Source organism: Nannospalax galili, unplaced genomic scaffold (assembly GCF_000622305.1).
Source record: "Nannospalax galili isolate Female #2095 unplaced genomic scaffold, S.galili_v1.0 scaffold158, whole genome shotgun sequence".
Lineage (NCBI taxonomy): Eukaryota > Metazoa > Chordata > Mammalia > Rodentia > Spalacidae > Nannospalax > Nannospalax galili.
The window spans coordinates 2506768-2532561 of record NW_008345290.1 but is presented as its reverse complement, the minus strand read 5'-3'; the positions used below and the strand labels follow the sequence as shown (position 1 = coordinate 2532561).

The 25794-nt window shown below is 39.1% G+C and overlaps 2 protein-coding genes across 4 annotated transcripts in view; one reads left to right on the top strand and one right to left on the bottom strand.

The window, feature by feature from the left end:
* Fam126a (family with sequence similarity 126 member A) overlaps positions 1-25794 on the top strand; it is an 89179-nt gene that overhangs the window by 11024 nt on the left and 52361 nt on the right. For 2 of the 3 annotated variants that reach the window (XM_029567581.1, XM_029567582.1), the window contains exon 1: positions 20534-20644. The exons of the other annotated variant lie outside the window; for it this stretch is intronic. The gene's annotated coding sequence lies outside the window, so the exon portion shown is untranslated. Of the gene's footprint in view, positions 1-20533; positions 20645-25794 lie in introns of those variants that run through there. 3 annotated transcript variants of the gene reach the window in all.
* On the bottom strand, positions 18890-21658 carry LOC103740779 (heat shock protein HSP 90-beta-like). The gene is made up of 2 exons (XM_008841459.3): positions 19867-21658; positions 18890-19563 (listed from the first exon to the last, which is right to left on the bottom strand). The coding sequence occupies exons 1-2, from the start codon at positions 21568-21570 to the stop codon at positions 19120-19122; spliced, it is 2148 nt and encodes a 715-aa protein (XP_008839681.1). The 5' UTR covers positions 21571-21658; the 3' UTR covers positions 18890-19119.

Genomic DNA, 25794 nt, shown 5'->3' with positions numbered 1-25794 from the left:
TATAAAGAGTTTAAAGTACTGTTTCTAAGGCGTATACACAGACTTAATTATCCCTATCTCCTGTAAAAAGTTGCTACTCTGACCTCTTTGAGCCTGCTAGAATTCTATTCTTTTGACTAAAATTTCAAAAACATGGATTTGTTAGTCAATAGATGTTACTGTGGCAGGCAAAGTGACAGCACAGTCCCCAAAGCAGTGCATAATTTAGAAATTTAGGAGAGACTTTTGGGAAATTATGAAACTTTAAGTGGGTCCTGATAAGGGAATGGAGAAGAAGGGGATAGTAAATTACAAATGTGTGGAGTAAGAGGCCACACCTAAATGTGTAACTTCAACAGACAGTTAGACAAGTGTAGAGAATGTGAAAAGTAGTTGTATGGAGGATGGAACCATAATGTTGAAATCAGTGAAGTCAAGAGGTAGAGTTTCAGCAGGGAAGACACTTGCTGCAAGTTAAATAATGAACTTGGAGAAAGAGCTGGCTGATTTGCTGTGGATAGGGCTATGAGAGTGTATGATGGGAACCAAAGTTATACTGTAAAGGGTTCGTGAGGAATAAGCTGATGGTAGGCAGCTTGAGGCAGTGGCAGTCAATGAGGCTGCAGCAGCAGAGTTAGTCAGTGGAGAATAAGTAAGGATGAAGTAGCCTGAAGGCATTAGAATCTTATGAAACCTTCGGGGAACTGTAAAATGCTGAAATGCATTCTCAGTTGTCCAAATGATAATTTTCTCCTTAGTAATAATTAGAGCTATCTTTTCTTGAGTACCAATAGTGTACCAGTTATTATGTTATTATTATTAATTTTAAGTGTCTGTGTGTAGTGTGCATGCATGTGTATATGAATGTTCCCATCCATGTGGATCTGTGTGTGCAGGTGCATGTACGTGTGTGTGCAACTTGCGGGTCTGAGAATGGCACCTCCACCTTATTCATTAAAGCAGAGTCTCTCAATAGAACCTTAAGCTCACAAATATGATAGTTCAGCTGGTAGTCAGCTTGTTCTGGGGATCTGTCTCTGATGTCCTAAGATTAGAATTACAGGCAGGCTGCCATGCCCATCCTGCTTTTTTTTTGTGGGTTCTGGGGGTCTTCATGCTTGTGTGGCAAGTGCTTTACCTGCTAATTCATCTCCCCAGCCTTATTTGTATATTTTTAACATTAAACATTCCAGTATGATAGATGTTATCTGCCGTTAACATTTGAGGAAGCTGAGACTCAGAAAGTTTAAATGACTTGCTGGAAAGTGTCTTGAGGTTTTTGATCTCCAGAGTTCTCATTCTTATTGTAATGGATTTTGCTTTCTCTGTTTACTGAACTGTGTTAAAACACTGTGGAGAGGTTTTGTTTTGTTCTGAGACAGAGTCTCCCTGTTGCTCCAGCTGTTCTGGAACTCTCTATGTAGACCAGATTGGCCTTGTTTTACAGAGATCCTCCTGCATCTGCCTCCTGAGTGCTGGGATTAAAAGTGTGCACCACTATGCCTGGCCACTGTGCAGTTTTAAGAGTAATATTAGGTATGATTCTTCCTCTTATAAAAAGGTGAAAGATAAATTTTAATTATACTTGGTGTAATTTGTGTGAATTGAATTTTCTTTTTAAATTGTTCTAAAAAGGAGTGCTTTTAATAAGCTCTCCCATTGTAGTTATGATATCAAATTTTTAACAACTGCCATTATTTGTGGATGAGAAATTGTTTTTAATTCGTGATAATGATGGATTGAGAAGAGATAAAGGACAGTCCAAGAATGTTTATACCAAGAAAATAAGAATCAAATTATTTTCATTATGCGAACTACAAATATGTTATACAGTATGAAGTAGCTCCCAAGGGCAGTCTCTTCATGGAAATCAAATTCAGTTGGTCAGAAGATGGCAATCAGAGAGGATATTTTTCATGTCATAGGTTGTAAAGCTTCAAAGAGTTTATTATGATATAATGGGATTTGTTGAATTTGAATTCCATCAATCAGGAATTAGTTACTAGTGAAAGGGTGTAAGCTGGGGTTTTTTTCCTCCTTTTGAGACAGGCTGTCCCTGTATCCCCAGCTGGCCTAGAACTTGCTATGTGGACCAGGCTGTTCTTGATCTCACTGAAATCTACCTGCCTCTGCTTGGGTGCTGGGATTTAAGGCATAGGTTACCACACCTGGCTGGGCTTTTTTCTTTTTCTTTTTTTAAAAAAAATTATTTTTTATTATTTTATGTGTATGAGTATTGCCTATATGTGCGTAAGTGCACCCATGCCATGCAATACCCTTGAAGGTCAGAAGAAGGCATTGGAGTTATAGACAGTTGTTAGCCGCCATGTGGGTGCTGGGAATCAAATCTGGGTCCTCTGCAAGAGCAGCCAGTGCTCTTAATGGCTGAACCATCTCTCCAGCCCCCCCTTTTTTCTTTTTTTTTTTTAAATAAATACTTTCTTCAGAAACAATGCTTAGCTGAAAAAGAAATGCTTAAAATACTTTAGAGAGTAACAGTCTTATAGGACTTTCAAGGACTTTGGGTTGGAACCATACAAACGTTTGCTGTGCCAGTTTTAGTTTCACAACCAGCTATAAAGAAATATCTAAGGGTGCATTTTATTATATTAACATAAGACTTAATGTTATTGAAAACTATTTAAAATTATTTTATAATTCAGCTTCTACTAAACCAAATTAACTGTTATGCCAGTTAATATGAATCAGCATGGACATACTGAACTATTTCTGCTTTTAATTGCTGTAACTTTTGAAAACAAATGACTATTAATGAGACCTACCAGATTTCTGATTGCAGAGGTCTGTTGTCTCTGCCTCCCTCAGCCCCATGGTGGGGATTAAATCCAGGACCTCACATGCTAGGTGAATGCTCTACCACTGAGCTACATTGCCAGCCTACATCTGTTGCTTTTAAACTTGTGTCCGGTTAGTAGACATTACTGCCATTAATGGTGATTACTTGCATTTTCTCATTGTACCCCCTTGTTGCCCATCATTTTCCATTGAACATCTGGGGCTCCACTGGTAGTGTTCTGTAACTGCCGAGTCTCATTCCAGCCTATTAAAGGGCAATGACTCACTCTAAAACATCAACCCACAAGTTAATTGGAATTTGGTTCTCTTGACATTTCTCTCTTCTTTTGTCCCCAATATTGCAGCAGTGAAAACTGCCACTTAGAATGCAAAAAGCCTTAAGGAATTAGAGTTGCACTTTAGAAAGTGTATTTTTATATGCTATTGTGTTTGGGGAAAGAAAGAAAAGGGGTGAATAATAGCAAAATGATTGAGACATAGTATTTGCTTTGGGTTTTCTTTTACAATTTTGTTTTCCTCATAGCATTTATTTTTATTATTCTGTTTTATTGCTTATACTGTGATTTATCTTGAGCTATTTTAAAAGGGATTAAAGGACACTCACTTCTGTGTGTTTTAGGTTTACTTACTTCCACTAATAGACTGTGAATCCCTTAAGTCAGCTACTATGTCATATTCATTTTTGTAAATCTAGCATCTAGGACATAGTGGGCATTTAATAGTTTATGAATAAGCAGATGATATTTAAGCATTAGTACAAGAAAAGAAGATCCAGATTGACTGTTGGATCCTAGCTGCTTCAGTGCTGTTATGGGCTGATGTGTGTCCTCTCCAAAATACATGTTGAAATCCTGGCCCCTAGATCCTCAGAATTTAACTGTGTTTGGGGATAGGATCTTCACAGAGATAATTAAGTGAAAATGAGGTAATTAAGGTGGTTCCTAATCCAATATGACTGGAGTCCTTAAAAGAACAGGAAATTGCACAAGACAGATCCTGAGGGAAGAGGATGTGATGCTGGGAAGAAAGCAGTCCTGTACATTCCAAAAAGAGCCTGAGGCAGACCTCTCTCATAGCTCTTAGGAGAACCAACCCCACTGACATCATGAGGTCAGATTCTAGCTTGGAGAACTGTGAGAATGTAAATTTCCACGTTTAATCTACACAGTCTACGGTACTTTGTTACTACAGCCCTAGGAAATTAATATAGATGGTTTATGTGCTTGTATGCAGAAACATCTCAAATACCCTTAATTTACTTGTTCCCAAGACACAGATTTCCGAGTTTAGTGCCAAAATCTCCAAGTGGTTTACATTTGCTCTGGGCAAGATATGGGAGAGAGAAATTTGAGTGATTTACTAGAGAGAAAAATAACCATTTACCTCCTTCACTATTTCTCCTAGTAAATTTTAGTTCAGTGGAGTTTGTTTAGTTTGGCCAAGAGAAAGTGTTAATGAGCATTTATGTTCTTAAGTGTTCAAGAGCAGTTGCCAGCAGACCTGGTTGGTTTTTCGAAGTAGAAAATGGAGGAAGACTGAATATAATACTTTTTAGTATGATGTTAATTGCTTTATAGCTACAGCTGAATATTAGCTGCATTATTCTGCCAGTGTTATTGCCAGTAAGGGCTCATGCCCATGGCCTTGGTAGTTGTGATACCTTCGGATTACCAACCATACTTAGTTGTCACAGTATAAATGACATGCATGTTTTTCATTATATATTTTAGCCATCTGCTAAATATACATATATTTTGTAACATGTATTTCTTTTCATTGTTTTGAAATTGTCATATTCAAATAGTGCTGTGTTTAGTCAGTTCTTATAGTATTTTTGAGATTCTTTGCTGAAAACCAAGTTTTGAATATGTACAATAGTGTTCTTTCATCATTTGGAGGCGATTTACCAGAGTTCTGAAAGTAAAGTGAATTAACTACAGAATAGTCCCAGAGGGGAGCAAAGTTTTGTTTGTCCTCCAGCAAAGAAAAAGAAACAATTCCAACTTGTAAGGAAGAATTTTCATCTAATTTTGTCATTTAACCTTCAGTCACACTTGCACACTTTTAGAGGGCCCTTGTTACAGATATTTGCCCACTGTGGTAAATATTAGTGATACTTTATTTTCTGATGCTGAGGATTGAACCTAGGACCTCCTGCATACTAAGCACATGTAAGCACATGCTCTACCAGTGAGCCAGTCTCTCAACTCTGTAATGATGCAGTTTCTTTAGGCCTTTTCCTTTCTTTTATTCCAATTGAGTAAATTACTAAAACCAAGAATTTTCTCAAAATCATTTGCAAACAAGTGGCAGGGTTGGGTTGCACTGAAGACTTCCCCTCCAGTACCCTACTGTGTTCTTCTGTGGCCCTCTTGTTCTCAACATGGCTCCATTGGACCTTTGCCTCTGCTTCTTCCTCAGTCTCAGCCTCTGCCTCTTCTTTCCCCGCCTTTTCCTTCCTTAATGAAAACAAAATAATCATGTCGGTTTAGCACACCCATAATCCTAGCACTTGGGATGCTGAGGCAAGGGGATTATGAGTTCAAGGTCAGCCTGAACTGTGTAGGGGCACTGAATAAAACTGAATTAAAGCTGAGCATGGTGATTTATGCCTGTAAATCTCAGCACTTGGGAGGGTGAGACAGGAGCTTGCACTATGAATTTGAGGCCAGCCTGAGCTACATAGCAATTTATGAGGATCTATCTTCTGTTAAACTAGGACATTAAAGAAGCTTAAAAAGATGAACCTCATTCATCTCAATTGTTTTGGTGTTTTTGAGACAGGGTCTCCCTGTAATCCCAGCTTGCCTAGAACTTACTATATAGACCAGACTGTCCTTGAACTCACAGAAAGCCACCTGTCTCTGCCTCCTGGGTGCTGGGATTAAGCACACCGAGCTTCAGTGTTTTTATTTTAAGTTGACATGTAATAGTTTTGGTTTGGTTTGGTTTTGGTTTTATTTTGTAGTTTTGAGACAGGGTCTCCCTGGAACTTACTGTGTAGACCAGGCTGGCTTCCATTTCGCAGAGAGCTACCTGCCTCTGCCTCCTGAGTCCTGGGATTAAAGTGCTTCCACACCTGCTTGCCATGTAATAGTTTTAATATTTTATTTTAAAATATTATGTTAAAAGTCTAAATATCATAAAAATTAATATGAAAGTAAGTATAACCACTCTGTACCTCTCAATAAACTTAAAAAATATTTTTTATATATATAAAGTTTATATATATATATATGTATGTATGTATAAAAGGAAGCTGGCCTCCATCTATATAAACTTTTAGATAGGTCTCACTATGTGGCCCAAGCTGGCCTTGAACTCCCCATCTTCCTGCTTGGTGTTGGGATTACATGTAGTTACTGGGATTACATGCCAGTCACAATAATTTTTAAGAGTAAAGTTTTGAAAACTACTGTTTATATAGTATAGAAAAAAGAAGTGATGCAGTTAACTGTCTTTTGAAGACTATTACAGTAGCAGTGAGAAGACTTGAGTACTTATTTAGTTATGTATAAAAGATTGAAGTATAGCAATTAAAAAAAAACCTCCAATTGGGAAAAATGATCGTGTGGATGATAGTGTTTGTAGCATTTTGTGTGTTTGTTTTATTTCCCTTCTTAATAGGTTTTCTGTATCTGTCTTGTGGTTGCATAGTCAGCAGAAACCTTCCTTTGAGGTACTGACTTAAGGGGCTGGAGAGATGGCTCAGAGGTTAAGAGCACTGACTGCTCTTGCAGAAAACCCAGGTTCGATTCCCAGCACCCACATGGTGGCTACGAACTGTCCTTAACTCCAGTTCCAGGGGAATCTGAAGCCCTCATCTGACTTCTGCGTCATTGCATGACATGGATGCACTGACATACATGCAGGTAATACACTCATACACATAAAATAAAAATAAAATATTAAAAAAATAAAGTACTGATTTAAATATCATAGTTTTATCATGACCCTGGCACTTGTGTTAGTCCTCCACAAAATGTCCAACACTCACTCACTTCCTCCATTAATTTTTCTCTCTGTTATTCCCCTCCCTTCCTTAGTGACCTGGACTATATATGCTCCTTAGGGACACAGACTAGATCTTACTGTCATTTTGCCAACTGTGCAAGGTAATAGAAACACCTTGCATTATACTCAGTAAACAATCAAAGGCTTGTTGAATTATTAATGTTGCAATTTGAATATATAATACTATTGAATTTTTGCATCTATAATAATATTGAATGCATTTTCCCTGACCATGCCCTCATAGCTGTCTTTTTTCGCCTGCTCCTAGTCTCTTTCTTTGTTCCCACTCTGGTGCAGCCAGCCTATAGTCTGAATAAACTGCATGATCCTGACAAGGATTGAATGACTAATCTGTCAATTCGAGGTCCTGCTCTAGTGACTATATAAAGGCATTCCTAATCACTATGCTACTTACTATGCATTTGTATAACAGCCATGTTAATGAATACTCTTCAGATAATTTTTGTAGTTCAAAAATTTTGTGTCAGTCTTTTAAAACCTGTTAATAAAGACTTTATAATTTTTTGTCTTAGTCATCAGAGATAAATGAACTTTGATTTACTAAGGCAATACCCAAATCATTTAATATATACTATATTTTGTGGACAATGATACAAATATTTTGGAAATTCTTATTTTAGCCAATAATTAATTGTTCTGCAGATTTCTATATAATAGTACATTGAAACTTTCATTTTATGAATTGATATTTAATGAACTACTTAACTTTTATTTCTAGTAAGATATTTTCTAAGTGGATACTATTTTAGTCAGTCTCTAAGCCATCAGATGATGCTGTGGCGACTCACAGATACAGTGCCATGGATCTCCCCCAGTGTTTCCCTTTGGCAACTGAAACACCTCACCAGCACAAGCCAAGAGTTCTTTTGGGGAAAATTGTAAAAAGCCGAGGCGCGAAAGGAAGACATAGCAGAGAGAAGCTGGTGGCAAACACACGGAGGTTGCAGTGGTTTGGCATATTTTAGATAATATGATAAGGGAAGTTATGATAGGTAAAATATGGCTGCTTCGTAGAGTGAGTTTGGTGCAGAAGATCTGACAGATCTGATGGTTATATATGTTTAGAGGAAACATGATGTTTCAGAAGATCACTGCAGAAGGGAGGAGTCCAGGATCTGGAAGGCTATATGAGGAACCCAATAGTGAAGCCCAGGTTCAGGAGCTGCTGTGGAGAGGGAGAGCAGATGGGAAATCTGACAAGCATTGAGATGGGTGAAATTTATTCCTTTATTCAACAGATATTTATTTGATACCATATGCATTTATTCTAATAATATCTGAACCTAATTTTCACCGTAATTACCAACACAATTTAAAAACTTTAAAATTGTTTTGTTTTTAAGATTTTTAATTTTTTTTTTATTTTTTAGAAGAAGCATTTCATTACAGCTTTAACACACTCAATAACAATTTCCAGAGCAAAGATACAGGTCCTTCAAAAGTGGCTATAAAATTTTTAGGTTCACAGTTGAATTAATAGCTGGGCATAGAGGCATATGCCTTTAATCCCAGCAGAGGCGGAGGCAGGTGAATTTCAGTGAGATTGAGACTGTCTGGGATTGTCTACTTATTGAGTTGCAGGCCAGCTGGGACCATAGGGAGATCCTGTCTCAAAATAAACAAACAAAAATTGTTATGTAATTTTACTTGTTTTTGAGACATGGTCTCATTATGTAGGCACAGCTGGCCTCACAGAGATCCACCTGTCCCTGCTTCCAGACTTCTGGGATTACAGCTGTGTACAACCAGGCCTGGTAATTTAAAAAATTTTTAAAAATATTTTGTAGTGCAAGAGATAAAAGTCAAGGACTTGCACATGCTAAGCAAGCACTTTCCCAGCTGAGGTGCATCTCAAGCCCAAGGTCATTAATATATTTTTTTCCACTTTAGTCAATATATTTTAGAGAGTAAGAGATATATACAAGTGTATACCACCATGTCCAAAAATTACATAGCGATCTTACATAATTTTTATTTGAAAAATATTGTGTTGGCTAGGTGTGTTGGCACGTCTGTATTCCTAGAACTCTGGAGGCAGAGGCATATGAATCTCTGTGTGAGTTTGAGGCCAGCCTGGTCTAGCAAACTCTACATCAGTCACAGCTATATAGTGAGACCCTGTCCCAAAAAATTGCAAAAAGAAAGGAAGAAAGAAAGAAAGAAAGAAAGAAAGAAAGAAAAAGAAAGGAAAATAGCACTTTAAAAAATGAACTTTAGGGGCCAGAAGATGGCTCAGCCGTTAAGAGTACTGACTGCTCTTGCAGAGGACCCAGGTTTGATTCCTATCACCCACATGGCAGCTAACAACCATCTGTAACTCCAGTTCCAGGGGATTAGACACCTTCTTCTGAACTCAGCATGCATTGCACGACATGGGTGCACTTACACATATGCAGGGAATACACTCATACACATTAAAAATAAAATAAATAAAATATTTTTTAAAAGAGATGATTTAAAAAAAATAAACTTTAAAATTATAAACTAAGTATAGTGTTATATACGTATAATCTCAGCACTTGGGAGACTGGCAACAGAATCATTGTGAGCTCCAGGCCATCCTGGACTACATGAGACCCTGTCTCTAAAAGCTGAAAGTAATTAATACATAAATGAAGTAAAATAAAAAAAAAATGATGTATGCTGGTAGTGGAGTTTAAATCCCCCCCCCTGGAGATTTATGCTTTTAGATGAATGCTATAGGCCTTACATAAATGAAAAAAGCAAGGGTTAGAGAGATGGCTCAGTGGTTAAGAGCATTTGCTGCTCATTCAGAAGACCCAAGTTTGGTTCCCAGCACCCATGTTGGGCAGCTTACAACTGCCTATAACTGCAGCTCCAGGGGATCTGACTCCATGGACACCCGTGCACACATATACACATAAATAAAAACTTTGAAAGAAAAAGCAGGACATTTTTTCTTAATTTTCATAAGAATTTTATAGTTTATTTGGTTAGTAAATGGAAAGGCAGCTACTTGATCACATAAGGAGACCTCTGGCAAAAAAAAAAAAAAAAAAAAGGAATTTCTTGACCGTAGAGCTTTATTTTTCACCCCTAACCCCACTGGTGTCAAATCCAAGTCCTTGTGCATGCTAGGTAAGTGCTCTACCACTACCACTGAGCTGTATCCCCAAGCCCCTTGAGGGAACTCTTTTTTTTTTTTTTTTTTTAGGAAATCTTAAATTTGTATCCTTGAATGATTAAGAATATTCTAGCACATTAAAGAGTTAGTTCTTTACAGTTTTGCAATGCCAGCTATCATTTGTATCACAGTTTTAAACATCTTATAAACATGATTATTAAATCAAGTGTACTTAAAGTAGGATAAAATATACATAAAGTTGGATAGTTTCAAATAAACTGTAAAGTACTTTAAGTTCAAAGCCATTTTCTCTGCTTAGAGTCAATGACATAAAATATGTATGAATCCTCTCAAAGGACTGTATTAACCATCCTTAAAAAATGTTTTCCTTAAGTAATGTTGATTAATATGTAATTATTTGCATGTTGAAATATCAACATAAGGACAGAGTGAGGCTTTGGAGGTAAAAGTCATCATGTTATGAATCATTTATACCTTAGTTTATTGATGAGAAAGCTAAACATGAGCATTTCACTGTTAATGGTATTGTCTTTGTTTGCAAGGCCTACAAAGAATTTTCTCCCTATAAACTCCATAATTGTAAATATATTGCCAACATCATTGCTTTAATTTTTCTCTCCATTAGAGCTCAGTGAAAACCTGACTTCAATGATTCCATTCCATCAAAATGATTTGAATTTCTGCTTTATGTTCTTGGGCCATTGTTTTTTTTTTTTTGTGTGTGATTCTCACAAATAGTTAATGCTTTCCTTCATGATTTTGCTTCTATTATCTGGTTCAGGGATATCTATTTTATTGTCTTATCTGGAACTCTGATCAACATAGAACCCTAGTCCTTTCCTATGCTTAAATATATTAAGATACGATTTTTACCATGCATAATTACTTCGTTTGAGGCTTCTTGCTTAGGAAAAATGATTTATTCTAATGACACGAACACTTACTGGTGGATGACCTTGCAACATGTCTCTAGCTCTGATCCTTATTTTTGTTAGTATAAAATTCCTGGGTTGTTGAGATGACTCAGTGGTAAAGGTGATTATCATCAAGCCTGATGACCTGGGTTCCATCTTTTCAACCCACATGTTGGAAGGAAAGAACTGACTCCAGAAACTTGTCTTCTGACCTCCACATACGCTGTGAAGGCACATGCTCACACACAAGTACATGTACACACACACACACACACGTACATGTAGACACACACACATGCACATGCACACGCACACGCACAAATAAATGAATGTAAAAAATTTTTTCTGTTTTCAGCAATGGGGTCTTACCATCAAGTTCTGGGAGGCAATCAAGGACTGTGGCAATAGCCTGTGTAATTTTGGGACTCTCTTGGACTACCTTGGCCAACAACTCAAAGGAAGGTTTCAATCCTGTCTGGCACTGTTTATGTAGTCTTCAGCTATACTCACAGACTCATGTAGAAATAGTGTATGTGTAATTTTTCAGTAGATTTTTGGACTAATACAATTCCCTCTAGTTTTTTTTACTAGCTTGGCACTATTTATCTCCCCTCTTTCTCTCCCTGTCTTATCCTCCCTTCCTACCCTCCCCATTTAAAGTGTCCCCATTTTCCCAATTTCTTCCTTGATAATTTCTGTCTGTTATGGTCCCACCTTTCTTGAGCTCCTTCTTCCCCTTTATTCCCACAGTTCTTTGTATAGCCCTCCTTCTCCCCCTCCCATTAACTACCCCCCTTACACATTTCTCCTACTATTCTTCTCTTTAGGGTTCCTTCTTTCCCTTTACTTCCCTGGTTCCCTTCCATTTTCCTGGTTCCTGCAGTTATATCAGGATATGCACTCACTTATAAGGATTTGGTGCTAGATCCACAAATGAAGGAGAATGTATGTCATTTTTTTTTTTTTGCGTCTGTGTTACTTAGTATGACAGTTTCCAGATCCATCCATTTACCTGCAAATTTCATTATTTCATCTCTCTTTACTGCTGAGTAGAACTCCATTGTGTAAAGGCACCATATTTTTGTTAACCACTTGTCATTTGAGGGGCACTTAGGTTGCTTCCATCTCTTAGCTATCGTGAAAAGATGAGCAACAAACATGGTTGTACAAGTATCTCTGCAATAGGATGAGTTCTTTGGGTATGTGCCAAGGAGTGGTATAACAGGGTCAGATGGTAGGTTCAGTTTTAGATTTTTAAGAGTTCTCCATACTGCTTTCCATAGGGGTTGCACGAGTTTGCAATCCCACCAGCAGTGAATGAGCGTTCCCCTTTCTTCACATCCTCGCCAGCATTTGATATCATTTGTTCTCTTGATCATAGCCAGTGTGACTGGGGTAAGATGAAATCTTAAGATGGTTTTAATGTGCATTTCCCTAATTATTAACAATGTTGAACACTTTTTAAGATGTTTCTTAGCCATCTTTATTTCTCCTTTTGTGAACTCTGTCTAGATCTTTAGCCCATCTTTTAATTGGGTCATTTGTTTTCTTGATTCTTTATTTTTTGAGTTCTTTATATATTCTGGTTATTAAACCTCTGTCAGATGTGTCAATGGTGAACATTTTTCCCACTCTGTGGGTTTGCTCTTCATTTTCATGATTGTTTATTTTGCTGTATAGAAGCTTCTTAGTTTAATGAGGTCCCACTTGTTGATTATTGACCTTAATTCCTGAGCAACTGAAGTTCCATTTAGAAAGTCCTTTCCTAAACCTCTATCTTGTAGGTTACTGGCAATGTCTTCTTGTAATAGTTTCAGAGTTTTGAGGTTCACATTGAGGTCTTTGATCTATTTGGAATTGATTTTTGTGGAAGAAGGATGTAGTTTCATTCTTCTACAGGTAGAGATCCAATTTTGCCAGCACCATTTGTTGAAGATGCTCTCCTTCCTGCATTGTGTGTTCTTGGCACCTTTGTCAAATATCAGGTGGCTGAAATCGTGTGTATTCATGTTTGGGTCTTCAATTATATTCCGTTGATCTATGTGTCTACTCTTGTGCCAGTATCATGCTGTTTTTATGACTATATCTCTGTAGTATAGTACTTCGGACACAGGATTTGGAGCAAGGGAGCTAGAACTGACCTGGAAGTCACCTCCCCTGTTGTCTAGCTCTCATAGCTTTGGAGAGTACTATGCAAGCTGCTAAGAGAGAACATCAATTGATAGTCCAACCCCAGCTTTAAGGCCTAAAAAACCACATCACTGCACAGCAAATGACATTGGTGCAGTATTAGCACTTTTATCTTAGGGGTAATCAACAGCTACCTAATTGAACTTAAAGCCCACTGAATGGGAGGATTCTCTTGTGTGGTACTGTAAACTTAGCCAAATACATATGGTTAGAGAGGTCAGAGATCTTAGAGAAAACTCCAAGGCTGTCACATCCCTAGACAAATAAAATTTGTTACTATGTGCAAAATATGGATCCTTAAATTTATAGACAAGTATCCCAGTTACCACCCATCAAAGAAGCTTATTTTTTAAGGACAGAGATAATTACAGAGTTCCACAATTGGTCATACTCAGAGATTGTCTGTGAATTACCCAAGTCTAAGTGGCACATCTAGGATGCAACCTCTACATCTAAGGCTCACATAACATAGAACAAGGGGTGAAGAGAACACTAATGCATCTTTCAACTCTCATCAATGAAGCTCCCTCATGCAACAGAGGGTCAGGAATGCAAAAGGTCACAAATGGCCAAAATTCAGAGAATAAGAGTGCAGAGTGTGGATCCTTGGACAGGACTCCTATATTATAATGCACCCACCCAGGGCTCAGGGACCATTGTGGAAGAGAGGGTGGAAAGATTGTAAGAGCCAAAGACCATACAGAAACAGTCCTACAGGTAGGTGTCTAGGACCCTTCTCATATAAACCCACAGCAATGGTGGCAGCATGTACAAGACCCATGCATACTTAAGCAGACAAACACCCAGCACAGAACTGTGGAAGTGAATAGCAGGCCCCAAATTAGTTGAAGAATTATTGGCAACTGATTACTGCTGGGTGAGGAAGACATCTTCTTAAAGGGAGAAACTCTAGATAGCCTGACTAGATCCCAGTGGATGAACTTGGACTGAGGGACATCTGGGAACACTAACTTTACATGATAGGACTAAAACAAATGACAGAATATATGAACTCCAGTGGGGTGTGTGTGTGATTTTTTGTATGAAATACACAAAAATTCAATAAAAAATTTAAAAAAATTCTGGCATTTAGGATGACTTTTATTATGTCACCTACCTTGAACGGTTAGTCAATGAGGTAAATGCTACATTAAAAACAGATTGGCTCAGTTGGTAGAGTGCTTTCCTAGCATGCTTGAAGCTTAAGATTGATTCCCAAGCACAGCACTTGGAGGTGAAGGCAGGAGGATCTGGAGTTTGAAGTCAGCCTGAGAACAGAATTCAGGGCCTAAACTACCAAAGATTTATGTTTGTTCACTTATTTAATCATGAAACAAATGTTTAAAGTACCTCCAATATGTAAGCCAATTTAACAAGGCCATGTTGTAACTTAGATGTTAAACGTTGATTAGGGTAATATGAACTCTTCCTGTGAAACTTGGTTCTAAGGAAAGTTATAAAATTTTAGGTTTTCCTGATAGATGTGCTGTATTCTGTTATATTTCTTCTGGGTTACTATATTAACAAAGATACTAGATATGCTTACCATTTCTGCACATGCAAAACCCCTCCTAAATAAACTTGTATCTTTCTGAGTCTTTATTCTTGCTTTTGACTATTGGGCCGGTGGGGGGACATCTATCCCATGGATCGCTGGTATTTGGGATGGCCTACCATTTCTATTTAGGCCCAACATCAGGAAATTAAGGTACAGTTAGAGATTTAGTTAAAGAGTTTAGAGTTGAGAAATTGAAAAATGCAATTTTGGTTCAGAGGAGCTTGTGGGCACGGAACAGGAATGTGATATAGAAATAGAATAACCATCACAGACGGTAGCACCATGCCAGTGTGCAAACAATGCAGCAAATGAAGCGACAGTAGATAACTACTTTTAGAAAACAGAGATTTGATTTCTGGCTTCTCACTTGTGCCCTGTTTCTTTAGGTCTGTTATATACAGTTCTGGCCCTTGGTTTCTGCAAGAGTCTGAAAATATTCTGAGTTAGCATTCAAGCAGCCTTTCTATAATTACCTGCAACTTCTTGACAAATCAGATTTCTTTTAGTAATAGCAACATGGATGGTGAGATGAGCTCTTCCTGTTGATACTAGAAAAACAGGTACCTCGGGGGTTTAGCATTTGTTATAAAAAGCATTCAAGGGCTGGGAATGTAGCCCAGATGGTAGAATGCCGGCCTGACATTCATGAAATCTTGGGTTTCATCCCCAGAGCTGCACAAAACCTGGCCTGACAGCACACAGCTCTAATCCTAACACTTGGGAGATAGAGGCAGGAGTTCAAGGTCATCCTCTGCTAAGTAGGGAGTTTGAGGCTAGCTTGGGCTACTTGAAACCCTGTCTCAAAAAGCCAAGCTTTTATTTCACATTATGGGTTGTGATGGGTTTGATGTTTTATGGTTTCCTGGTGAAATGAAACTGTATTTCTTGGTTTTATTATATAATTACTAAATCTGTTATATCTGTTTCCTCCCTCCTCTTTGTGGAAGTTTGTAAACCCCAATATTCAGAGTTGGCAGACCTGGGACCTTGAGTGGCAAAGGCTTATAGATTGGTCTGACAGACCCAGGGCTTCTAACTCTGTCTCTCATACTTTTTTGAAAAAAATCAATTAATTTTCACATTTTAAAAAGATTTAATTTTATTTATCTATATTGTGTATATTTGTATGAATATATACCACATGTGCAGGTGCCTGTGGAGGCCAGAAGAGAATGTTGGACTTCAGGGGAGGGGGCTATGGGGGATGTAGTCAGAGAAGACTGAAACTGCTGACCAGCATCAGGAGTCTTCCGTGCTCTACTCTGTTCCACCATCAGCCTATCACCAGAGGGATGTGGAATCATAGCTCACAGTAGGGTTTCAAAGCTTCGGGCTCATGTGAGGGGATCACAGCTCCAGCTCACAGGAGGGGACCACAACTCTAGCTTCCAGGAGACCACAATGCTAGCTCATGGGACAGGCCACCACTCCAACTCCCAGGGTAGGACTACAGCCCCAGGCTCAAGGAGAGGACCACAGCTCCAGCTCTCACAAGGGGACCACAACTTCAGCTCACAGGAGAAAACCATAGCTCCAGGTTTACGGGAGGGGGCCACAGCTCCAGCATACAGGAGGGAACCACAGCCCTAGCTCAAGAGTAGGGGACAACAGCTCCAAGTTCATGGCAGGAGACCTCAGCTCTCGTTCACAGGAGGGGACCACAACTCTGACTCATGGGAGGGAACCACACTCCAGCTTACATTAGGTGACCACAGCTCCAGGTTCATGGCAGGGGACCCACAGCTCTAGCTCAGAGAGGGGGGACCAGAGTTCCAGTTTACAGGAGGGGACCACAGCTCAGTTCAGTAAGTTTTGTTTTGTTCTGTGGCTGTGGACTTCTCCGAACTTTGAATTCTAGCCAACCATTTCACAATAATGTCCATTATGAGCAATAGAATCAAGCCAAAAAGTGTACCTCAGCAGAATATTGGACAACACAAGGAACATGCCTTATTTATAATGGGTTTGATTACAACCTTTCAGAGAAAAATCCAATTCCTTGAGGCAAGGTTCATATCTTTGATTAACCTAATATTCTCCAATAGGAGTTAGCATAATGCCTAGCAGAGAGGTAGTATATTTTGAATGTTTGCTAATGATAGTGCTTGTCTGGACACGGTGGCAGACACCTGTAATCTCCCTGTTTTGTGTGTCTATTGCTGCCTATTGTCCATTATCCAATTTAGTGTCTCAGCTGGGCATAACTTCTGCTCTGAGTTGGTAGCAGAAACTGTAACCTTTTTGTAGGCTTGATGCAAGCTTGACTTGGCTAGGACATTGGGGAATAGCTCAGTCTTGAAGCTAGTCGTTCTGCAGGGTCCTTAGTTCTTTTCCATACAGCCTTCCATGGTGGTTTTGGCTTCATAAATCTTGATGACTGAGTTACAAGAGGGGGGAATTACAAATGTGTAAAATGGAAGCTGCAGATGTCTGAAAGCCTGGCCACAGAGGTTTCCTGGCATCGTGCTCACTGTTTTTGTTTGGTCAAAGCACTCATAGGACTAGTCTAGATAGCAATGTGGTTGTCGAAAAATGCTTTTTAACTTCTCTTTTTGAGTTCAAGTCAGATATCCTCTTCCTGGGCTGTTTTGCTGACATTCTGAGAACAGGAAGATGAAAAGGAGAAAAGGGCTTGCCATCTTTCCTTCTATTGTCCTCACTTTTCCAGAAGACACACCCTGGGCTGGTTGCCATAGCACACTGACATTCCAGCATGTTGTTTGTCCATGGACTAGGCAAATGATGCTTTAGTTAAAAAAAATTTCCTTGAGTAAGACAAAAAAAAAAAAAAAATCTGTGCTCAATTTGCAGTAACTAGATAGCTGTTTTGAGGTTTGTGGGGAAAACAGGCTTATATAATGGGATTTTGGAAAAGCTTCCCACACCTCTCCCTGTAAGTTATGGTCCTTTGAGCAGCAGCTTCTCGAGGCAGCCAGCAGCACCTCATCCTCTGCTTCCTCACAGAACATTTCAGTTGTCAGTTTTTAAAAGTAAATCCCCAGATCAAATCAGTTTTGTTCTGTGATATAAGCTGAACATTTACCTGTACTTTGTTTCCCTGAACTTTATCTAATAGCTATGACAATATTCCGGCAGCACTTAATTTAGCTCTTTGGGTTCTTTGCATAGGACAGAAGGTTAAAATTTCATAATGTGGGGCAGATGAAATGGCTCAGCAGGTAAAGGTGCTTGCCACCAAGCCTGACGACCTGAGATCAGTCCCTGGGAACCAGATGGTGAAAAGAGAGAATAGACTCCTGCAAGTTGTCCTTATACCTCCATATGCATAACCCCAAATACAGAAATAAATGTAAAAATATTTTCATGATGTTTCACAGTCCATATATAGTAACTAAATTTTCATAGTGATAAGACACATGGATACAAACATTTTGTTTTACTTTATAGTTGTACCTCTTGATGAAGGAGATGTGAAATAATAGTAAAAATAAGGAAAATATCAGCTTTACAGCTAAATTTTATATTCTTCAATTGGCTATTAATAAAAAAATTATAGTGTATGTTTGGTGACAGCACTTAAATGATGAATTATTAGGGTTAAAATAAGAATGTAGTATGGGAATTGAATAAACTGTTAGATTTAGGAAGCCTTTATTATATATTAGAAATACAAAAATTAATTTTATAGACTCATTCCACTTAAGAAATGCTACATTAGAATCTTACCAAACTGTTTAATATAATTTTGTCTCCTGTGCTCCAGAATATATTTGAGAAAAATAGGAAGTTAGTTACCAAACAAGGAACTTCTATTTTAATTTTGTTCCTTTTACCTTTGAAAAGAATAAAGCATTTTTAAAATGTGAGTACATTTTGAATACTATTTGATGTATCCAACTATGTTTATAAAAGCTACAAAATTGTATAATCAAGGCTTTGCCATAGTGTTCATAGGTTCCATATTCAGTATGGAATGCAGGAGTAGGGTAGCAACCATGGAAAGTCTCCTGCTGCTTGTTGGTAGACAAAGTCTTTAAATCATTATTTCTATTTTGTGGTCACTTTACATTCTACCCTACTTAGTTTTCAGTGATGCCTTTAATCATAACTGTTGTTCATCTTGGAGCCTGTAAATGGAAAGACTTGTTTAAAAAAATACATGGTGTTAAAATATGTGGCAAGGACAAAGACAAGATTCATTGCTGCCTTTTCCTCTTCTGATTCTCTAACTAGTTCTGTCCTTTATAGAAGCACATTGGTGTCTTTCCTCTATAATGCATTAATTGTTTGGGTCTCATTTTTAATATTTATATACTTTTTCTTTTTTTTTCTTCTTTATTTTGCATACTTTTAATTTCAAAACAAAATAAAAACAAAAAAACCACAATACACAACACCCAACCCTGCTATTTAGTGAGGGAGGGAATTTTCCTGCCTTAAGACACCAACAAGACAGGAGAGTAACCACTAAGACAGCAGCAAAGAGGCGGGTGGGTCAGGCTGCTGGGGGAGCCGCTCAAAGGAGGACTATACAGGGGCAGGACTTCCAGGTGGGAACTCTAATCTACTTCTTCCATGCGAGATGCATCCTCATCACCCTTGAGCGGGGGGATCTCATCAGGAACAGCAGCACTGGGCTCCTCTGCTGCCACCTCATCTTCATCAATGCCCAGGCCTAGTTTGATCATGCGGTAGATGTGGTTGGAGTGGGTCTGGGGATCCTCAAGGGAGAAACCAGAGGACAGCAGAGCAGTTTCAAACAGCAGCACCACCAGGTCTTTGACAGCCTTGTCATTTTTGTCAGCCTCGGCCTTCTGCCGTAGGGTCTCCACGATGGGGTGGTCAGGGTTGATCTCCAGGTGTTTTTTGGCCATCATGTAGCCCATTGTAGAATTGTCTCGAAGTGCCTGTGCCTTCATGATCCGCTCCATGTTGGCTGTCCAGCCATAGGTGCTGGTCACAATGCAGCAGGGCGAAGACACAAGCCTATTGGAGATTGTCACCTGTGAACAACCATAAATACCTTAGAGTGGCACACTGTTGTAATCCCAGCCACTCTAGAGGCTGAAGAAGGGAGCTTGAGTCCAGTGGTTCTCTGCTTTATAGAAATCTTCCTTGTTAGGCTCTATAAAAAAAATTCCCACCAAGAAATTGTCAGGTTCTACAGAAACAGCCTAATTATTCATAGGGAAGAGTAAGGGAATGACTACAGTAGCTTAAGGCCTGCAAACCAGCTAGATCCAGCCACCAACATGCCTGGTCACAATGCAGCAGGGCGAAGACACAAGCCTATTGGAGATTGTCACCTTCTCAACCTTCTTATCCAAGATTTCCTTGGCCTTGCTCTCTTCCATTTTCTTCTTCTCCTCCTCATCCTCTGGAAGTTCCAGGCCCTCCTTGGTCACAGAGACCAGGCTCTTCCCATCAAACTCCTTCAGCTGCTGCATGCAGTACTCATCAATAGGCTCAGTCATATATACCACTTCAAAGCCCCGCTTCCGCACATGCTCCACAAAGGCAGAGTTGGCCACCTGCTCTTTGCTCTCACCAGTGATGTAGTAGATGGACTTCTGTATCTCCTTCATGCGAGACACGTATTCTGACAGAGAAGTCATCTCATCTCCAGACTGAGAGGTGTGATAGCACAGTAACTCGGAGAGGCATTGCTGGTTGGTAGAGTCTTCATGGATTCCAAGCTTTAGATTCTTAGAGAATGCCTCATAGAATTTCTTGTAATTCTCTTTGTCTTCTGCCAGTTCAGAGAAGAGCTCAAGGCACTTCTTCACAATGTTTTTGCGGATGACTTTCAGGATTTTACTCTGCTGGAGCATTTCCCGGGAGATGTTCAGGGGTAGATCCTCAGAGTCAACCACACCACGGATAAAATTCAGATACTCTGGTATCAACTCATCACAGCTGTCCATGATGAACACACGGCGGACATAGAGTTTGATGTTGTTCTTTTTCTTCTTGTTCTCAAAGAGGTCAAAGGGAGCTCGCCGAGGGATAAAGAGCAATGCCCTGAATTCCAGCTGACCTTCAACAGAGAAGTGCTTGACTGCCAAGTGGTCTTCCCAATCATTGGTAAGGCTCTTATAGAATTCACCATATTCCTCCTGAGTGATATCATCTGGGTTTCTGGTCCAAATGGGTTTAGTCTTGTTCAGTTCTTCCTGATCAATGTATTTCTCCTTGATCTTCTTGGTTTTCTTCTTCTTATCTTTGCCACTGTCATCTTCCTCATCCGACCCCACATCTTCAATCTTGGGCTTCTCCTCATCGTCCTTATCTTCCTCCTCTTTCTCACCTTTCTCTTCCTCTGCCTCATCATCACTGATCTCCTTCTCCTGTTCCTTCTCCAAATAGAGAGTGATGGGATAGCCTATGAACTGTGAGTGCTTCTTCACCACTTCCTTGACCCTCCTCTCCTCCAAGTACTCTGTCTGGTCTTCTTTGAGGTGAAGGATCACTTTGGTGCCCCAACCAATAGGCTCACCATGGTCTGCGCGTACAGTGAAGGATCCACCAGCAGAGGACTCCCAGGCATACTGCTCATCATCGTTGTGCTTTGTGATAACAACCACTTTCTCTGCCACCAGATAGGCAGAGTAGAATCCAACACCAAACTGCCCAATCATGGAGATGTCTGCACCAGCCTGGAGAGCCTCCATGAAAGCCTTAGTGCCAGACTTAGCAATGGTTCCCAAATTATTTATGAGGTCAGCCTTGGTCATGCCAATGCCTGTGTCCACCAGAGTCAGGGTGCGTTCCTGAGGGTTGGGGATGATGTCAATTTTCAGCTCTTTACTGCTGTCCAATTTGGAAGGGTCTGTCAGGCTCTCATAGCGAATCTTGTCCAAGGCATCAGAAGCATTAGAGATCAACTCCCGAAGAAAATTTCCTTGTTTGAATAGAAAAGTATTGATGATAAGGGACATGAACTGAGCAATTTCTGCCTGAAAAGCAAAGGTCTCCACCTCCTCCTCTCCATGGTGCACTTCCTCAGGCATCTTGAAGGGAAAGCGTGAAGTTGTAGAGAGCAGGGTGGGCCCGGACCGTGTCCGACTTGCATGCGGCACCCAGGCTGCGGGGGTGATTCAAGAGGTACTTTTTCTTTTTAAGATAATTTTCCTTTTATGAAATTAAAAGAAAGATCACTTGAAAGAATTCTGAGTTTTACCATGTGTAGATTTGGGTTTTTCAAAGTCTTATTAAGGTGCAATTGACAAATAAAAATTGTATGTGTTAAACAATGTCCAGACTACAAAGAGGAGGGTCAACACAGAGGAAACGTTTCTTCCATGTGTCCAAGTGAAGCCAGCCATGGTCAAGCATGACCTTTGGTAAAAGAAAGGAGCCAGGGGCTCCTCCCAAGCTCATGTGACCCCTGAGGAATAGATCCTCAAACGACCTTAACAGTAAAAAATAAATTGGTTTATTTGGGCCAACTGTATGATCTTAAACACCCAAAAGGAAAGTATAACCAAAGATTAAAGTGATCAGTATATTTCTTTAAGAGTTCAAGAGATTACACTTCCCAGACATTAGGCTCATAAGTCCATATAAAATGTTATTTAGACAATTATTTCTCATTCTCAGAAAGTACTGCTCAGATGTAAGACTTCAAATCTTGGTCTGCAATACTGTAGTGCCCACCCATAGCTAAGGGAGACAACCCACTATCTAAAATAATGGCTAAATTTGTTTTCTGCCCCTATCTAGAAGCCTTTGCCAGGGAACTGACACTGATTCTAACCACTCTAACAGCTATCAAAATTCCTGAAAGCAAATCCTGAATCCATCATTCTCGAGTCCAGCCTTGGCAGACTAAAGAAAAATGAAGAGGAACCCAATAAAGGGATGCTTTTAGATGCTCTCATCAAGAAATTCCAGTGGACTCTGAACATTTGAAATTTGCCCTGTTCTGACTTTTTTCTGTTTCCCTGTCTAGAACTTGTAATGCTAACTACTCTTGCCTTTATTTCTCCTTCACATCTCCTAGGCACCAGTCAAGGATTTTCTTTTCTCCCTACAGTTAAGAGTTATGCAATTTGGGAGTCTTTTAGATAGTCCCACTGAAGGGGTATCCCAATTGCCTCACCCTGTGTCCCTGTTCAGCATGGAAGAAACCAGAGAAGTCTGCATCCTGATTCCCTATCGGCAATTTGGGTAACCTCTTCAGAGTATGGTATGTTAAGAATAGGAGGTAAGAATTGGCTAGGCAGTTAGGGTAAAAAGACCCCAAAGAAAAGTAGCCAGTTTCTTGGCTGAAAGTCAAAATGTCCTTGGGCCTCTTAGCAACATACTCTGTTCCAAAGGCCAAAAATGTCAAAAGTATTTCGGAGTTTTTATCCCTAAAAGATTTTAGGGTTACCTCTTCAGAGGAGGGAATGTTAGTGTAGCAAAAAGCCCCATTTGAAAAAAAAAAAAAGAGTACATGAAGTTGTCAGGAAAAAGTGATGGGGAGATATGGGAGGAGTTGGAGGGGAGGGAATGGGCGTGGATTTGATAAAAACATCTTACATGCATGTATGAAATTCTCAATGAATTTTTTTTTAAGTTAAAAAATTTTATGTGTTGTACTTAGGAAATAGAGGCAGGAAAATTATAACTTTGAGACTAGTATGGGACAGACCTAACTCACAAATTTATGTATGTTTATTGTGTACACTATAATGTTTTTGTTTTTGAGACAGACTCCACGCTTGCCTTGAATTTGCTACGTAACCCAGGATGACCTAGAAATTGTGACCATCCTCCTGTCTCAGCCTCCCAGGCACTGGTATTACAGGCCTGGCTAACAAATGTTTTGATATATGTACACATTGTGAAGTGATTAAATCAAACTAATGAATATAGCTGTCACTCCTTGTGTATGGTCAGAACTTTTAAGATCTACCTTCTTGACAGTTTTTATGTTGCATGTTAGATCTCCATAACATAGTCATCTTATCCCACATCTCTCCTCCATCCTCAGTCATTGGCAACCATCAGTCTTCTCTCTGTTTCTGCATTTGAGGTTGCCTTTATTAAATTCCACATGTCAATGAGATCGTAAAGTATTTTGTCTTTCTGTGTCTGGCTTATTTCACTTAACTGGCTTGAGTCAGTAATTAAAATTTGGGAGGGGATGCTGACTGTGGTAGTGGTAGTGCATGTACACCTGTAATCTCAGTACTTGGGTAATGGAGCCAGGAAGATGACCACGTTTGATGCCAATCTGGGCTACATAATGGACATCAAAGAAATAAACACCAGAGGAAAAAAAGCCAAAATAAAGTAAAGCAACAACCACATGGATGCCATTTGAAAATTTCAGCTCATGATTGTATAGTACATACTATATAATCAGTAAATACTAATAGATATTAACCTATATTTAAAAAGCTCTTTTGAAATTACAATTTATTTATTTATTTATTTATTTTTGAAATAGATGATGCTATCATGTTTTCCACACTCTTTTATTTGGATGTGAACCACTATGTCCAGGACACTACCCCACACATATACTATTCAGAATTCATCTATAAGGAAGAGTTCTCTTAAGAATTCTTAGAAAAATTCTTATTCTTAATGACTGATTGATTTAACCATTTATTTTTATCAGTGTGATCTCATATATTTATCTTATACTTCAGGTTATAATCAAGATTATGCTGTTTCTTGAGGTCAGATTGTTCCAGCTGTGGCTGTTGGGTGTTTGCTCAGGTTGACTCAGTATTTAAGAGTATAAAGTGCTTGTGATGAGAATGTTTGTGAACAATCACTCAGGAAGCAGAGGCAGACAGATCTCTGTAAGATCAAGGGCAGCCTGGTCTATATAGTGCCAGGCCAGCTGGGAGTACAGGGAGACCCTGTCGAGAGAGAGAGAGAGAGAGAGAGAGAGAGAGAGAGAGAGAGAGAGAGAGAGAGGAAGAAGAGGAAGAAGAAGAAGAGGAGGAGGAGGAGGAGCAGGAGGAGGAGGAGGAGAGAGGGAGGGAGGGAGGGAGAGAGGAAGAAAAAGAAAGAAAGAAAGAAAGAAAGGAAGAAAGAAAGAAAGAAAGAAAGAAAGAAAGAAAGAAAAGAAAGAAAAAAGGAAGGGGAGGCATGGAGCAGGACTATGCGAAAAAAAGCAGTCACTTGTTTAAGAAGGTTGCATGCAGGGAATGCAAGTGTCTTCTGAAAAGAAGAAATCAACATTCAGAGAAGTGGGGAGGGAAGATACAGAGGATTTTGCCTGTCTTTTAACACAAAGGCCACAGAAGATTGTCCTTCCAAAATTAGTATGGGATTTAAGATTGGATCAAGTGTGCAAGGAGTTACAAAGATTTGTATGAAGGCAGATAAGTGTAGCTCCTTATGGTGCCTGGGAACATGGATTAAGTGAATCATGACTTTAGTTCTGCTGGATCTAAAGCTGACTGTAGTAGTGAAACCATGACAGTTTCTGGACCAGAAGATATTTCCCTTTTGGGCTCTGCAGGAGGAGACTAAGAAGTATGGGAAAGGATAGTTTCACTCTGAACTTAAATTCATGCTCAAGTGAATGTTCATGTGAGCTCAGCTATACAAGGAGGGCTGGCATTTGAGTGCCGTCAGATGAAAGATGAAAAGCCTGGTGTTACTAGTTTATGACGTACATACAGAAAAATGCACAAATCATGAGTACAAGTCTTATTAAATTTCCACCAAATTTATACACTTATGTAACTAGTATCTAGATCATAAAGTAGAATATTATCAAAGAAACCACTATTGCAACTTCTAATGTAGCTGAATTATGCCTGTTTTTAATATAATTATAGAGCACTCTTCTGTCTGCCTTCCTATGACCAACATTTTAACATTGATATAATTTATTCATTCATTGATGTGTTTTGTTTACATAATACCGTAGGTGGTATACCATAATTTATCTGTTCTGTCTTTGAAAGATGTACTTGATTTGTTCCTAGTTTGGGACTATTTTTAAAAGTTCTGCTCTGATAAACATTGCTACTGATCATATTTTTATGGATGAAATGATTGGATGCATAGAGTACACATGTACTTAAGTTTAGAGAGTATATATTGCCTAAGAATGTCCCAAGATTTTATAAAAATTTATATCAAGACTAGCTATGTGTGAGCATTCTGATTGCTCTTTTTCAGTACAGGGTATTTCCTGTCTTTTATTCTAACTATATTTGGAGTATGTGTGTGGAGACAGAGACAGAGACAGAGACAGAGACAGAAAGAGAGAGAGAGAGAGA